Source organism: Pteropus medius, unplaced genomic scaffold (genome assembly GCF_902729225.1).
Source record: "Pteropus medius unplaced genomic scaffold, Ma_sr-lr_union100, whole genome shotgun sequence".
Taxonomy (NCBI): domain Eukaryota; kingdom Metazoa; phylum Chordata; class Mammalia; order Chiroptera; family Pteropodidae; genus Pteropus; species Pteropus medius.
The window spans coordinates 12,242,549-12,259,132 of NW_024354502.1; the positions used below are offsets into that span (position 1 = coordinate 12,242,549).

Genomic DNA, 16,584 nt, shown 5'->3' on the forward strand with positions numbered 1-16,584 from the left:
AAACTATATCACAAAGAAAATATCTGAACTAATTATTGACAGTCGATTAATAGAACTATTGTATGCGTTCTATGATTCTTTCTAAATTTAACAGTCAATGATATTCAAGCTTATTTTGAAGAAAATAAAAGTTGGGCAAACTTCAGTCATTTGGGAGGCTCTGGATTGTGGTCAGGATACCAAAGACAATGTAATTGATCACTGCTAATATGGATGCATTTCACTTAGGTAAAAATGTGATCTATTTTTATACTTTACATTTTTAAAATTTATCGCCTAAATAAATATAAAATAAACCAATATGATTTGGCATTCATTGGTTACCTAATCTATTGCAGCTTTATCATCCGATATGGTATATCTTTATTAAACTTTGTGGAAAACTCTCCAAAAAATTAATCTCAATCTCTCTCTCCCCTGTCTCCACTCTGTCTCTCTCTAACAGGGATGGGCCAGATCAAAACTCGCCTCAGATCGGGCAGTTCAGTGGCAATACTGCTCTGGAATCAGTCTACAGCACTTCAAATCAGATTCTAATCAAATTCCACAGTGATTTCACAACAAGTGGCTTTTTTGTGCTCAGTTATCATGGTTCGTATTATCTAAGAGTTTATATTTCATTTGGTACTGTTTAAAATTATACTGGAAAATTTGAATGTAAAATATATTTAACTAATAAGTGAAAAGGTATTAGAATTTGACATTTTATTTATCATTTCAAATATATTTACTTGCAAGAAAGACCTCTTCTAAGAGTCTAGGGACATTAAAATGTAAGCAAATGAAATTAGAAATAAATTAGCCAGTAATTACCAAGTAGAAAATAATCATTTTTTTACAAGGAAACCAATAAAAGAGAACCAGCTGTTCATATTTTATTATGTGTAACTTTGAGACATTAATAGATTTTTCAATACAAAATGTTTAAATTTGTAATTCAACCTGCTGTGAGTCTTTCTAAAATTAGCATCTAATACTTTTATGCTCTAGATCTTATTACTCATTCATTTATACTCTTGTTTCAAAACTATATCTAGTCTAGAATCTTACAGTTAAGTGACTAATCTAGATTATTAAATTCATAGCTTTTACTCCTATGCAATAATTTATGAAAAGTTTCAATTTTAATTCTTTGTATAAAATTATTCTGGGTCCTCTCCTCATAACATTAACTTTTTGAAAGAACATGCAGATGGTTTCACAGAGTTTTTAAAAATTTTCTTTTATATCAAATTGATTTTATCTCATTATAAATAAGAAAATACTTATTTCTAAAAATTACATTCCTTTATCTGCTATGATAGTATTTCCATGAAACACATTCAGCGTCATATGACTTTTTCAGACCAATTCCATGAGTATTTCACTAGATCAATAAGCTGCTAAATTAAATTTGCAAGTTATATGAACATTTGCAACATGAACATTTACTTTGTCCATTACATTAATGTACAATTTAATATTTTTACTTTTTTAAAATAAAAGGTAAAACTTTGATACTCAAATCTTACATTCCATAAAAAGTATGGTAAGTCAAATATGGTTATGCTCACATTAAAGAATATCAGGTTTAGAAATAGTCAGAGAATAGACCAGAAAATATTTGGATTGTTTAGTCTCAGCATTTATTAGCCAGTTGATGGTACCGAGACCCACAGCTGCTAGAGTTTCATGTACACTCCAGCATAGCCAGTTATGAAGGGGATGTTCAGTTCTAACTTTTATTCAGGCTTTTGATTTTTTAATAATTAATTTATCTTTTTTACTGACTTAGTTATTGATGCTGGTAATATGTAAATACTGTCAGACTATAACAATAGCTTTATTACTTTGACAGATAATCATAACTCAGGAAGCAATAAATTAAAGAATAGTTAAGATCAAGAAATGAATTAGTTGCTGAACTGCATTTTGTACATTTTCTCTCTTCGTGGATCCCTGTATAAATTTCGGTTATTTTGTGCCCTGCCTGAACAAATGGCAAAGAAGGGACTGTTCACTGATGGACCATAAATATTTATAAGATAACCTTATAGGGAGTGTAAAATTCTTATAAATCTTAGGAGATATTTCAAAGGGGAAATATTGTCAGAGAAAAGGATGCATGTGTATGTGTAGTAACATAGAAAACATTACAATTACAGAATGTTTGTATACATACAAAATTTGAATGTGGATTTACATAGATACTTATTTAAATGTATACATGTATTCTCATACCAAACTGTTTCACCTGTTTTATAACTAGGTTTTGAGTCATGTATAACAAGAACAGAATTAGCTTAGGGATAATAAGATCAAGTATTTATTTAGTGCTTCATTGTCCAGTTGACTTTGGACAAGTTACTCTTTCATCTCCACTTTTTTTTTTTTTTTTTTTATATACAACAACTGCTAAGTGGACTAATGAAATACTGTATATGTAAAAATTACTGTAATTACTGGCATAAATTAGGTTGAACCATATGAAATTTTTGGTCAAAAAGTGCTCAGTATTGGCAGTGTTGCATAGCTCAACGCAAGTAATTGCTATCATTATTACTATTAACAGTATTATGTTGCAGAGATGATATGAGAATTGGAGACTGTGGATGATATACAGTTAACATAGTGCCTGGCAGAGCAGATGTTCAGTAAATGTTCCTTTCATTACCATACCTTATCTTACATTTTAGGTTTTCTAATAGAGCATTTATTTTATACTTTAAATTTCATAATAAGGCACACACCTCAGAGCCTAAAGAAGCCTGACATTTGAATCAACATCTCTGGGAACTTTACCTAAACCTTAAAATAACCTTGAAATTTGAGAATGTAGCCAGGGCTCATGTTAAAATTGACAGATGCCTTACATGATCCAGCCCTCTCAGGATCATTTTCCTAAAGCACTGCTTTCATCCTGACTCACCTTTTCAAGAATGCATGATGCCTACATTAAATCAAATTTAAAGCTACCCTGCAGTCTGGTTCACTTAATCTCCTTGCCCAGTGTCTACCTTGACTTCAGTCAGATTCATTCTCTTGCTGCCTCCTAAACTTCCATTCTTAAATGGTTTCTTCCTCATCTTCAGTTCCGTAAGTCTCTCCATCTTAAGTCCCATTTCCTCCATTTCTTGATATTTTGAACTCATAGGGATCACTATCATCTTCTCTATGATTGCACTTACTCTTTTAACCAAACTTTTAAGAACGTGATTACAATATGGTATATTGTTTTATAAGCCTGTGAGTTTAATAATAGTGAATGCTTTTTTTAGGGCATAGATCACATTTCTGCTTCTTAACCCTTTTGTATTTTTATTATTGACTGATCATTTAGATTTTATTTATTAATATATTTTTTAAATGTTTGAAAAAAGAAAAAAAGTGTTTTTTCTCTCTAATCTGACTTCCTTTATGAGATTCAGCCAGCCATCTGTTCTTTATAAAATATCATTTTTATAAAGTCTTTCATGATCAAAAATACCATTCATAAAAAGCTTTGCAAAATGAAATTTCTGTGTGGTGAAAAAAATAGGACAGGTATAAATGTTGAGGCCCTTTATCTCATATATGAAATTGCTTCTTCGTCAGAGGAAATGTTTTTCTCTCTCTCTGTATTGCCATAATTGTAATTCCCTAAAGTAAAAAGTGAGAATTTCTGATATCTTCCATAGACTCAAGATGGGGTTGGCTTATAAGAAATAATAACAACATTCGATCCTAATCAGTGACTCTTTGAAAGTAAATTATACAAAACCTATTTAAACATGTTTTTGCAGACACCGACTTTGAATGATACTATAATAGCGATAGGTGCCATTGACTGAAAACTTAATATGTGTGGCATTATGCTAGGATACTTTCCATGTATTATTGCTGTTTTGTAATAACTCTATAAGGTAAGTATTATTTCCATTTTAATAATAAAATAACTGAAAGAAAAAATTTGTAACTTACATAAAGCCAGAGAACTAATAAGTAGAAGTGTTGCCTAGAATATGAAATAGATCTGACTCCAAAGAATGACCTCTTTTAAATAATGACAACAGCAACAGCAATAAAATAATAGCTAAAATATATTGAGTTTTTACTGTCAAACAATGTCCTAAACTAGTATTATCTCATGCATAAATTATATTTAATGGTATGTAAACCTAATTTTTATTTAAAATTTTAGCAAAAATTATTATTAGTTTTAGCAAAGTGATAGGTCATCTTATTTTCTAGAAAATTGTCCCCTTAATTACCGCTTAGAGCTTCACACTTCTTATGCTTCTCTTCCCCAGGACCTAGAAGCTGACCACAACATGTTGGTATGTTTATCACAACTTAGTGTGTTTTCTTTATTGTTCCCAAAATGTGCTGTGGTCACTATGTGAAGAGAACATAAGTTTTACTGAGAGTCTGACTTATGCCAATCAAAACATCTAGGGGGCTATAGTATAGCTAGGATACATATCTATTAATTTAAAATAGAAGAGATCATTTTAATGCTTAAAATCATTATCCAAGTCATCTCTTTTTCTAATCTCAGAGTATTCGGGTACTCAATTTACACTCAAATTTTCTTAGTGATCATAATATAGTTTAACAATTTATATTATTTATATTTATTGTTTTCTATTATTGGCATATCTGTGAAAGAATTAGTTGATTTTATGTTGACTTTCAGACTATTTTTAAGATTTGCATTGAAAAAACCTGAAAAGTCTTTTATGGTTACATAAAATAATGACAGTGTTTATTTTACGATAAATGCTGTATTGGGGCACAAGTTTATTTAACTCCATAAAGTCTCATCCTAAAAGAGACTGCTGCATATATAAGGATACATTTTATATAAAATATAAATCACCATTGCTTTGAACTGTGTGACTCTATACCTCACACAACCTAGAGATCTTACCTCCTTTTGTATTTCAATAGATAATATATTAAACTCATAAAGTGTTCCATTGTTTGATGTCCAGAGAGTATAGGGGGTATAGACAACATACAGTTATATATGAATACCTATGTTGAAGCTAAACACCAAACTAGTAGTAAAGCTGTTGTGAGAAAAAGATAATGTAATTTACTATTATTTAATGATCACCTAGTGATTACTTAAATGATTAAAAGTCATGTCAAAAGTGCTTACTATATTTTGACATTTTGCTATATGTGCTCACTTATTGATAAGTGATGGTATTTATTTTCTATAATATCTTACTCTCAGTCCCCTCCAGCTAAAGTCCATCAGGAGTACACCTTTAATTAAATAAAGTTGGGTTTATTGGCTCATTGTAACGAGTGAGACAATGCACCATGTGGGACCCCATGGCAGCTCAGTTAAGACGGTGTTAGAGGAAACTAGTAATGGGATTTGGACTATGCAGGATAGTTCTGGAAAGGTTCAAGGAGGCATGCTTTTCCCCTGGAATGGGTTTTGTTAGAACATTGGAGTAGTTCTATAATTGGGTATCTTAATAATTATTTTTTCTAAAAGGTAAAAGGAATGGAACATGCCTAAAACTGTAATTGATATGAAAACAACATTCACTCATACTAACTGAAATGGAAGAATCTTGGTCATTTAGGTGGTTTGGACTGTATTGTTGGTTTTTGTTTGTTTGTTTGTTTGTTTCTGTGCTCAGACATGATAATGAAATGGTCTTGTTTTTGTCTTGTTCCATCAAGGTCAAAGAATTATCATGTCTGATGTTAGTCATTAGTGAAATGGTCAACAGTAGAAAAGCATGACCTATAGTTAGAGCCAGGCCCTCTCAAGCTGACAGTACACAGGAGTTGTTTTGTTTTGATTTTTGTTTTCTTTTCTTTCTAATATGCAGAGTAGTGTAAAGTGATAAAGATAGTTATAGCATGTTCCTTCACAGCCAAAAGCAAATCAAACTATGGTAATGAACAAGGAGAGGAAAATAGAGACTGACAAAGAACAAATTGTCACTGCTGATGTGCTGTTCCCGGTAATAACCATGTAGAGGAGAGACCCTTGGCACCTTACTTCTCAGATTCTAATGGGCTCAGCACTAAGGCAGCATACTTTCAATTAGATACTTGAACATGTAGAGAAGTCAATTCATACAGCAGATATTGGAATTTCTTAGGATAATTCAAGAGATTTCCCAACAGCTTTGTTTATTACGCTTCTGATCCCAGAGAGCTCGTCAGGGGCGGAAGTCCAAGAGAGGACTTGGCCCAGAGCTCCAGTGACCAGGTTTTTGTCTTATGATTTGACCTAGAATTCAAGGGCAAGACAAACATCAAGCAAGAAAGCTCAAGGTTTATTAAAGCAAAGTACACACTTAAGAGGAAAGTGCCGGTGAACTCTGAAGGCAAGGCCCCTGAGGATGTCTGGATTATGGACTTTTGTGGTTTTGAGGCAGAACCTGGAGACTGGTACTGACATAGCCTTGTTGTCTCCTTCTGGTAGGAGAGGAGCTCAGTTTCCAACTCTTCCATTCTTATTTGGTGTTTCTGGAAGTGTCATGGCCTCAGGTACATGATGGGAGCTATCGTATTTGCAATGCATATATCATTCTAATGCTATTATAATTAACCAAAGTTCAGGTCTCAGCCCAAGATGGCATCTAAGCTAGAATGGACTAGTTTTGTTTTATCTCCCCTTGCTTGAGCTAAAATAAGAAGAGGGCTAGCTGAACAAAGGACAAAGGAGAAATTCTGGAGCTTTATCCTGGAGGGGAAGGGACATCCCTAGACTATCTATCCTGCTTCAATTCCATTTCTAGGGAAATACCAAGAGAATTTTCTGTTTTACCTGTAAATCCAGGGATTAGCATTTTCTCTTGATTTCTAAGGTTCTTCTTTATATAGGTAAAGAAACCAACTAATTACAAAATATTAATGGAGCAAAAAGGATATTTAAAAGTAATTTAAGCACTGCTGAAACTTACCTGTGTGGTTCATGTCAACTCGCTAGCAGGGTTGTTCTAAAATGGAAAAAAATATATTATTTTTATCTCTTAATTATAACTAGGAGAACATTTATTTAAACACTCCTAAGTCTGCTTTCAAGTGGAACTGCTTAAACTTATTTTACATAACTTTTGAAATAACATGCCAGAATTACATAACTGAACATGTAATTATCAATGCTTTTTTCTCTTCCAAATTTTCCCTATATCATGAAATTTTTATATGTGAACTAATCTGGGTCACCACTGAAGTACCGGTGGTTATAAAGATCTAAGAGTATATAAGGGAACATTATGGTGTTTTCCCCCCGCCCCTTCTGTAAGAAAACTGTGTCCTTCTTTGGCAGAAAGGTTGTATATTTGTCCTTTTCTGGTTTAAAGAAGGAATGGCAATTTGCCAGTGTTCTGTTTTTCTGTTTTGTTTTGTTTTTTAAGAAGCCTTTAATAGCCAGATGAACTGAAGAAGATAAATACAGCATCTTTTCTGGAATTAGGTTGAATGTATCGTTACAAAGAAAATGGAAAATTAAAAATAACCAAAATATATTGCCAGAATCAAACCCTAAAGCAATTTAAAAAATCAAATTTGTTTATCAGGAACCAGACATCTGTACACATTTGAACAAAAACAGCACTATTCAAACAATAGTCATCCTCAGAAAACTCTGACAGGTAGAGTATGATGCCCTAAGGTAGTTACTAAAGAGTAAATGATGTTTTAAAACTGAGTGACATTTCAAATAAAATGATTCTTCTAAAGAGAACACGGATTTAAATAAAATGTAAATTTTAAATATGTAAATATGCAGCTTTTTCATTAATGGTCATAATTGTGAAGCTGTTTCTAAGTGGAACAATCCATGAAAAGCATGGACTGAAATATATGCTAATACTATTTAAAATTTAAATGACACAATTTAAAAGTTTCAGTTCTGCCAGTAACTGGCTGTGTGACCTTGTCTACCTCATTTCGCTAGGCATCCTTCTCCCTCCACCACCCCGAAATGAAGAATAGGTGATTTATAAGGTGACTTCCAATTCAAGCAACCTATAATTCTAACCTATATGGTATTGGGTATATTTATCCTACACCTGTTTATTTTCTTCCAAAGTGTATACATTACAGAGGATGGGGGTATTGTTTTAATTCAATTAGTTATCGGTTAGTATTTATTGAATATGATTTCCAGGGCATTGTGCTAGCAGTTTTGAGACAACAGACATGTACAACACATATGATACAGAACTCTACAATGAGTTGCTGAACTCAAGGACTTTATGTTATGGTATAATGTACATTAATGTCAAGCAAAGTATCTCAGCATTTTCAAAGTATAAACAATTTAAATCAGAACAGAAACAAAAAGAATTGTTTGATGTATTCTGGAAAGTCACATGAGTGCTAGGCTGTGGAACAACATCAGGGTTGTGAGTAAGGTCATGTCAGATTGAGATTGTCTGTGTTTACAACTGCCATCAAAGCAGTCTGGTGTTAACCTTCGACAGACAAGGACTGTGCTTGCCCTTTGAAATGACAATATGTGTCGGGCACTGTTCTAAGCACTTTATAATATATTAACAAACCTAATTTTATGTTTATTTTGCAGGTGAGAAAACTGAAGCACAGAGCCTTAGCAATTTGCCTGAGGTCATAGAGCTAGGAAGTCGCAGAACCAAGATTGGAACACAAGCAGCCTGCTTCCAGAGTAAATAATAGCTTAGGCTGCTTTGTCCACAAAAGTAACACAAATTGGAGGATATATATTTTCTCATAATGTTGATAGGTTGAATAGAAACATCTTCAGAAAGAGAAGTGGAGCTATAGTGTTTAATACTTCTTTATTGCCTCTAATTACCACACATCTGATACTTCACAGCTCAAACCATTGCCCTTTAATACCCTGCTCCTACCAACCAAGATAATATGCCTAAGTTTTGTTCATGATTATTTCAGTAATTGCCAAATCAAAATGTCTTTCATGAATGAAAGGGAAAAGTAGAAAATATTACTATTTTACTAAATATTCTTATTATCTGTGAACAGCAAATATCTGGAAGGCACGGAATTCCAATTTGATATAATAATAACTTTCCCTTATAGAATGCTTACTCTCATCTGAGGATTGGCATGAATTAAGGTAAAAAACTTACATTATCTAGAATTATAAATTTAATCTGTAGGCTGTGAAAAGCCACTGTAAATTGATAGAGAAATGGCAGCCTCAAAATAATTCTCTTTTTTAGGTTGATTTGTCTAGGAGAAAATATGGCTTAATTTTCACGCAGAGTTTGGTCCAAATTCTGGCTCTGTGACCTGGGAAAATGATTCAAGCATTCTGAAATTTAATATCTCTTTTTTGCAACATGGGCACATTTACACCTATCTTGATATAGTAATTTGGTAATTAAATGAAATAATTCATGTAAAGTACCTGGCAGAATCCTTTGCATACAGTAGATTTCATGTAAATACGGTCGTAATTCTGCTACCACGTCACTTGTATATAGGAAGATTGCCTCAGAAAGATGCAGAAGGCAAGGAACATCCTGTGGGCCAATTTAATAACACAGAAGTGCTAGTTTCCTAGGGTTGCTGTAACAAAGCACCACAAACTGGGTGGCTTAAGCAAATAATTTTTTTCTCTTGATTCTGGAATCTAGAAGTATGAAATCAGTGTGTCAAGAGGACTATGCTCTTTCTGAAGACAGTAGAGGATTCTTCTTTGCCGTGTCCGAGTTTCTGGTGATAGCCAGATGTGGTTGGCATTCCTTGGTTTGGAGATAAATCACTCCAGTCTCTGTCTCCATCATCACATGTCTGCCCTGTGTGTCCATCTCTATCTTGTCTCTTTTTATAAGGACAGCAGTCATACTGGTTTAAGGGCTCACCTTAATTCAATATGGTCTCAACTTGTAACAATCTACAACAAGCCCACTTCCAAATAACATAATACGGTTTCGGGGAAGATAAACATTTTGGGGGACACTACTCAACTCAGTACAACAAGTATGAAATGATAGAGATCCGCACTGAGATGTTAGCAGCAACAATAGAAAGACACTGGACAAACTTTAGACTTATTTTAACAAACTGATAGAAGTTAATGAAGATTGAAAATAGAATTGTTGGGAGCTATTTATGACTTAACCTTTTGTCATACTTTGCCTTTGGGAGTCTAAAGAAAAACAGATACAAACGAGTTCCTTTCCTTATCTCTTGTCTTTTACATTGAAATCAAAATTATAGTCAAACACTCAAAAGCATCTCAGGCAGCTTCTCTTCAGACCCTGTTCTCTAGCACTCTGACCCGTAATTGCCTCTATTTCATCTCCATTTGCAGGTTTAGAGTTGAGAGTCATCTTAAGTAAGACTGTTTGTTCAGAGACTATTTCTCCTCTCAAGGAAACATATAGTTTGTATATTATTTGGCAAATATTTGTTGGATTATAAGCATAGTGATAGGAGCAATGAAAAGGGCAGATAAGCAGGCTCTTCATGTTACTTAAAGTCTTGATAGAGACACAAACAATGAACAAATAAGCTAATAAATAATAAATAAATTTTGATAATAATAAATTTTGAAACAAGTCATGATTACATGTGCCACAACAGAGAGTTCTGTGATTAGAAAAAAAACAGAGTAAGGGAAAAGAAGCTCGTAAGAGATGCTTATCTTGGTGATATAAAATTGGGAATTGAGACACAAAGTCAGACTTAAAGTCAAAAGAATCAGTGATATTACTTAGGTGGAGATTGTAGCACATTTGCCCAAAAGAAAGTTTATTCAGAATTTAAAACTATAAAATTGATGAAAATAGAATTGCTCTTACGGAGGTGGTTGGCAGGAGGTAAAGACATCCTGCCTCCTTAGACCCTCCGTGGCCCAAAGATGATCCCTCGACTGTAGAAACAGTTTGTAAAATTGCTGGTGATGGTAGAGAATAAGAGAATTTAGCTCACAGCACCCATGTGGTCTTGGGAAAATAACACAGTCTGTCTGAGCATCATACTCCTCATTAGTAATTTATAAATTCTAATCTTTTAAACTCTGCAACTGAATTATCTAGGTCATTCTAAGCACATTCTACCAATGCAATAGTCATGGATTGCTCATTGATAAAAAAAAAAAAAAGTGCTTCTTTTTAAATAAGAAAATGATATGATTAGCACGAAGATTAAAAATAACTTTACAGGCAAACAGAGGTAAAATAATACACATATGGGCATCTCTGCACTTCTTTCACTTCTGAGTTGACCTCTGTTCTACATTAAGATCAGATAAAATGCTTCTCTTGAACCATAATCTCGTAAGGATTTATTTCTCTACATAAAGCTCTCTGTATCTTCCCCTCCCCTTTCTCTTTCTGCTGTGGCATTTCATACAATTACCTTTTATCTTGATAATTGTATTCCTTTTAAGGTCTAAGTTCAGGAAAACAATTTTCAAAATCCTCATTGTTAGTCTCAGGTAAACTTTTTCTCAAAAATCCAGGTTATACTTTTCTGCCCTGGGCTTCTTTCTCAGCAAGTCTTCTCTTTTTGAGTGTAACTCGTCTGTGTACAGCTGTGCTTTACTTGCAAATTAACATCCCTGCACAGTGAGTGCTTTTATAAACATGTTAAAAGTACTGGAATGAAGATGTTTGAAGAGACAGACAACAATCTACAGCAGGGTACTGAAACAAATTTTTCTTGATTCATTCCTCTTCATCTACATTTTGAATTTATTTTTCTCTTTTCTTTGTCCTTAGCAACTTGGAAGTCTATTAGACTATTAACCTCTTATAAATGAGTTTTTGTAACATGATGAATCAGTACTCAATTTTTTGCTGAGGTTTCCACCTACATCTGAAATGCTGTTACGTCCAGGATTATTCTTCAGAACTAGAAAAATTTTCCCCTTTTTAAAATACGTATCTCACTCATCTTCTTTTATAGGAATCTTCCTTAATTGGGCTAATTGATATACTTCAGTTCTCATAATACTCTCATGATAGGGGCAATATCGAAGGTATGGGCTTTGAAGTTACAAGAAATAGGATGGTGTACTGGCTAACCCTGTACTAATTGTGTGATCTCAAACAAGTCACTATGTCTTGTAAGCCTTATATTCTTTATCTGCACATTGAAGTACATAAATAACTTAACTCCTGGGTTTAAGTAATAAAGTTAAGCATATAAAACACATTTTTTATTCAAATGTTATAATAGTATAAAATGTGTTTCTTTTTTTTTTTTTTTTTTGCCTTCAGCACCTGGTCTTCCTAAGTGATCTCCCATCCAAGTACTAACCAGTCCCAACCCTGCTTAGCTTCTGAGATCAGATGGGATTGGGCTTGCTCAGGGCGGCATGACTGTGGACTAAAATGTGTTTCCTGAATGAATACGAGTATATTACATTTTTAAAAGACTCCTAGTGAAAATAGGCTTTAATCAAGCAAATGACTGTGATATAGATATAGGGGGCCAGTGGTCATGATGCTTAGATTCATAGAGAATTTTTTTCCAGTGGTCTTTAAATTATGCCAGATAGGAATCTATCTCATCTGATAATCTGCTCAAGTGATATAGATATTTGGAAATGTGAAATTTAACAAATAGATATTTTTAAAATATATTAATGTAGCATGGTTACAGAAGCTTCTGAGGCAGACTGCCTAGGTTCAAATTCCAGCTCTACCACATTTATAAATTTAGACAAATTTTTAAACTCTCTTTAAAAATTTTCTCTTTTACAAAATGGGGATAATTATAGAAATAGTTACATAAATTGAGTAGTAAAATAAATAAAATTTTGGAAGGACCAATATATTTAATATAAGTAAAGTATTTATAATTTTCCTGGGATAAAGTAAGCATTGAGTACTTATTTGAATTATTTGAATTATGTACTTATTTGAATTATGACTCTATGCCAGGCACTTCACTAGGTGCAGGACATTCTGTGATGAATCTTGTGGAAGATAAGCATTGAGCACATAAACAGATATGAATATATAATTCCAAATTGTGGTCACACCAAGAAGGAAAATAGGTATTGTAAAGCATTTAATAAGAAAGAATAGAATGAGGGTAAAAATTAAGGAGTTAAAAGATAAGCATTTTTACCAGGAAAAAATATTTTGGAATCTAAGGAATGATATATTTTCTCTCAATGTTATAGCATTTTTTTTAAATAAAGAAAAAAATGGAAACTTGATAAATTATTTTTATTATTATATATAAACCTTGCATAATTTTCTTTTTCTCACACATATGTAAGTATACACACCTGCTCAGAGAAAGAATAAACACATTGTCTATTTTTATAGCCTATCAACTGAGAGTGTGTCAACCTCCACCACCTGTACCCAATGCTGAAATTTTGACAGAAGATGATGAATTTGAAATAGGTAAAGTCTGTTAAATTACTTTCAAGGAAAACACACTGTTAACAGAGGTATTTATTCAGAAAGAAACAAAAATAAAGAATAGTAATAGCCTGTCTTCAATCTTCTTTCCCTGGGTTGATGAGGATTGTTTAGAATTCTTAAGAATGGATAACAGTGAAAAAAGGAAAGGGAATATTACTTAAGAAGAAAGAAACTATATTTCCAGGATGTACAGTTAGAAAACAGTGTGAGAATTTGAACTGTATAACTGTATAATGTTGCTGTAATAAACTCTTATTATTGCCACATTGATTTTGGTTGAGAAATGTAAGAAAATACCATTGGCCAATGTAAATTTAACTTAATATAAAAGCAATAACTAGAAATAATTTTTACTGCTTGATACATTTTAATGACTATCTTACCTATACCAACCAGATTATTTCCTTACTTTTATTGCTCATATCCAACTGGTATATACCAGTACAGTCTTACTGGGAGTTTGTTTACTCTTGGCTTCTGTTCTGATTGGTCAATGCCTACAATTTACTAACTATTCAGTATTTTAAATAGCATCCCTGCTATTTTATATTTTAAAATCCCAGAATTTTATACTGATTAAAAATGACTGAAAGAAAAAATATTCTGCTTTTACAATAGAACATTATTAATTTTCACCTCATTGCTTATCTGAAGCTCCTTCTGTTTTTTTGTTTTTTTGTTTTTTAATAGGTGATATTATCAGGTACCAGTGTCTTCCAGGATTTACTTTGGTTGGTAATGCAATTCTGACATGTAGGTTAGGAGAACGACTCCAGATGGATGGAGCACCTCCAGTTTGTCAAGGTACCAATCATTATTATTATTTCTAAATATTTGTATTATGTTTAATTCAGTACTGGCAACATTGAGAAATATCCATTTTATACAAATATTAAATATTTAACTGGCAGTAATGTTAAAAGTTATACAACTCATTTGTGGTGTTTTTCATTACATTATTTGTCAGATTTAACTTTAAACATTTTTGATTCATCCAAGGTTTAATTTTTCTAGTTTATCCCAAAGTCAATTTAACTTAAATCAATTATTTTTTGCTGTGAATGGTAGAAATGCAGGTAAGAAAAATCATTTTAAATAAAGTCTCCAATGTGGCTTGCCTTTACTTGAAAGTAGTTTCTATTCTAACCAATAGATTCATTAAAGTTTAGAGCACCTGTTAAGTATGAGGATCTGAAGAAAAGAAAAAAAAACAAGTTATAAATGGTCCTGCTATGACGGCAACATAGCATTAAGGCTATGGGGGAGGGGTATAAAATCATATAATGTTTAACTGTTTATAGGCCAGGGGAAGTTTGATGGAGGCATTGCTCTCCATGTCATGGGTTACAAATTACAAGTGAGACTTTCTCTGTTAGAATAGGGATAGAGAAAAGGTGGTCCAAGTGACAGATGCATATGCAAAGACACAGAAGTGAAAGACAGTAGGGTATGGACTTCAAGAAATTCACCATATCAGAAGGGCAAGACTATGATGGACCTTGAATGATGCACTAGAGTTTGGATGTTCAAGAATCATGTATTGTTAATTTGTGTAGCAACTAGAGCCCAGAACAGGACCGAACACATAGTAACTAATTATAAATATTGGTTAACTTAAATAAAATTTAAATTGAATTTGATTATCCCTTTTTAGATTTTATTGATGTTTATTCTGTGAAATGGAAACTTGTGTCCTGTGTAGTGTCTTGACTATTATAAACATAAAACAAAAATTCTGTTTATTATTCCAAACATACTATAAGTAGTAATTAATATTTGATTTTCTACATTGTTGGAGTCCTTAAAGGAAAGACAGAAGGATTTTCATAAAGGGCTTTTACAGTAGCAAAAAGAAAAACATGTTTGGAGGTGTAAACCAGTGCCAGTGTGAGAATTTTCCTTGCAGTGTGTCAATGCTTTTAGAACATCTTAAAGTTGGTTGGGTATTCTGAAGTCTGTGAAGTATATTCCTGATATTTAAATGTCATTTATTCACCTTCCTTCTTTATACATGACTACTTTATATAGTACTTACAATAAATTATTGAGATTTATATTCAGATATTTAGACGTGTGAATGGAGAAGATAGAGTCTCAGTCTTTTGGGGGACTCTACATGGGGAAGTAACTTGAGCAGGCAAAGGAAGGCACAAATAAGCAATTACATGCTGGCACTTCCATAACCCCAGTGTATGAACCACAGTATGAGCTTTTGGAGGACAACACTTCTTTTTTATATCTGGATTCCAATTCAATATGCTTTAAAATTAAAATAAATAAAACAATTCAGACAACCTAGTTATTTCACAACCCCTCATCTCTTAGAATTTCAATATCTTATTTTTAAAATCAGAATTTCTATAGATTGGTAATTGCATCTCTTATTCTGTAGAGAATACAAAAAAAAGACAATTTTTTGTCTCATAATAACATCAGATGCTAGCTAAAAGTTAATAAAGAGTAAGTACATGTCAAGTTACTATATTAATGAATGGATCAAGCACTTAAGCTAAACGCTGACTTTACATTTTTGTTTGAGTTAATTCACAAGCTTGCTAAAATAGTCATTTATTTGGAATCTTTTATAACTAATCTACATTGTTTTTAGTCTACTTTAAATTATTTGATTTTTTTTCTACTTTTTCTACATGGGGCTGCATCATTTTTGTTATTCTTCCCTGGGTCCTCTTTAATTCTCTCACACTTAAAATATGGAAAGCAACTCTAAATGTGGTACATTTCAAAGAGATGAAATATAACAAGGATTCCATTTGGTGGTTAAAAAGTGGGGTCCATCTAGCTGAATCTGTGAGACTTTGTGCATTTTAAACTGTGTAAGCATCAGTTTCCTCATATGTATAATGCAGATAAAAATTGTATACACTTCTTAAAACTGTTGTGACAAATAAATGAGATAGTGCACGGAGGATGCTTGATAGTGTCTAACAGTCACAATCAATAAATATTTACTTTTATTCTTGGTGGTGGTCAGGCTTCTTGCTATATGTTGAATAATATGAGAATTGATTAATTTGTGTATTTACAATAAGTTTTATTGGATCGCATCAGTTTTTCCAAGTAATATGGAATATTTATTCAGTTCAGAACATTGGAGCCAAAACATTAAATAAAACATGGCACCTGCTTTTCAATAACCGTGGACGAGGAAGGGAGCCAAAAAAGTACAGAAGTAAGAGCCACGAAATTTCTAAAGGCAACAATAGAAGCATATATTATAGAGGCACAGAGAAGG

At 32.7% G+C, this 16,584-nt stretch overlaps 1 protein-coding gene and 1 pseudogene across 1 annotated transcript in view; one reads left to right on the plus strand and one right to left on the minus strand.

Moving 5' to 3' along the window:
- CSMD3 (CUB and Sushi multiple domains 3) overlaps positions 1-16,584 on the plus strand; it is a 1,005,898-nt gene that overhangs the window by 905,881 nt on the left and 83,433 nt on the right. Inside the window, exons 45-47 of the mRNA XM_039853604.1 lie at positions 446-591; positions 13,230-13,310; positions 14,022-14,135. Of these exons, the coding sequence (XP_039709538.1) occupies positions 446-591; positions 13,230-13,310; positions 14,022-14,135 (341 nt within the window). The remainder of the gene's footprint in view (positions 1-445; positions 592-13,229; positions 13,311-14,021; positions 14,136-16,584) is intronic.
- On the minus strand, positions 12,162-12,280 carry LOC120595864 (uncharacterized; annotated as a pseudogene).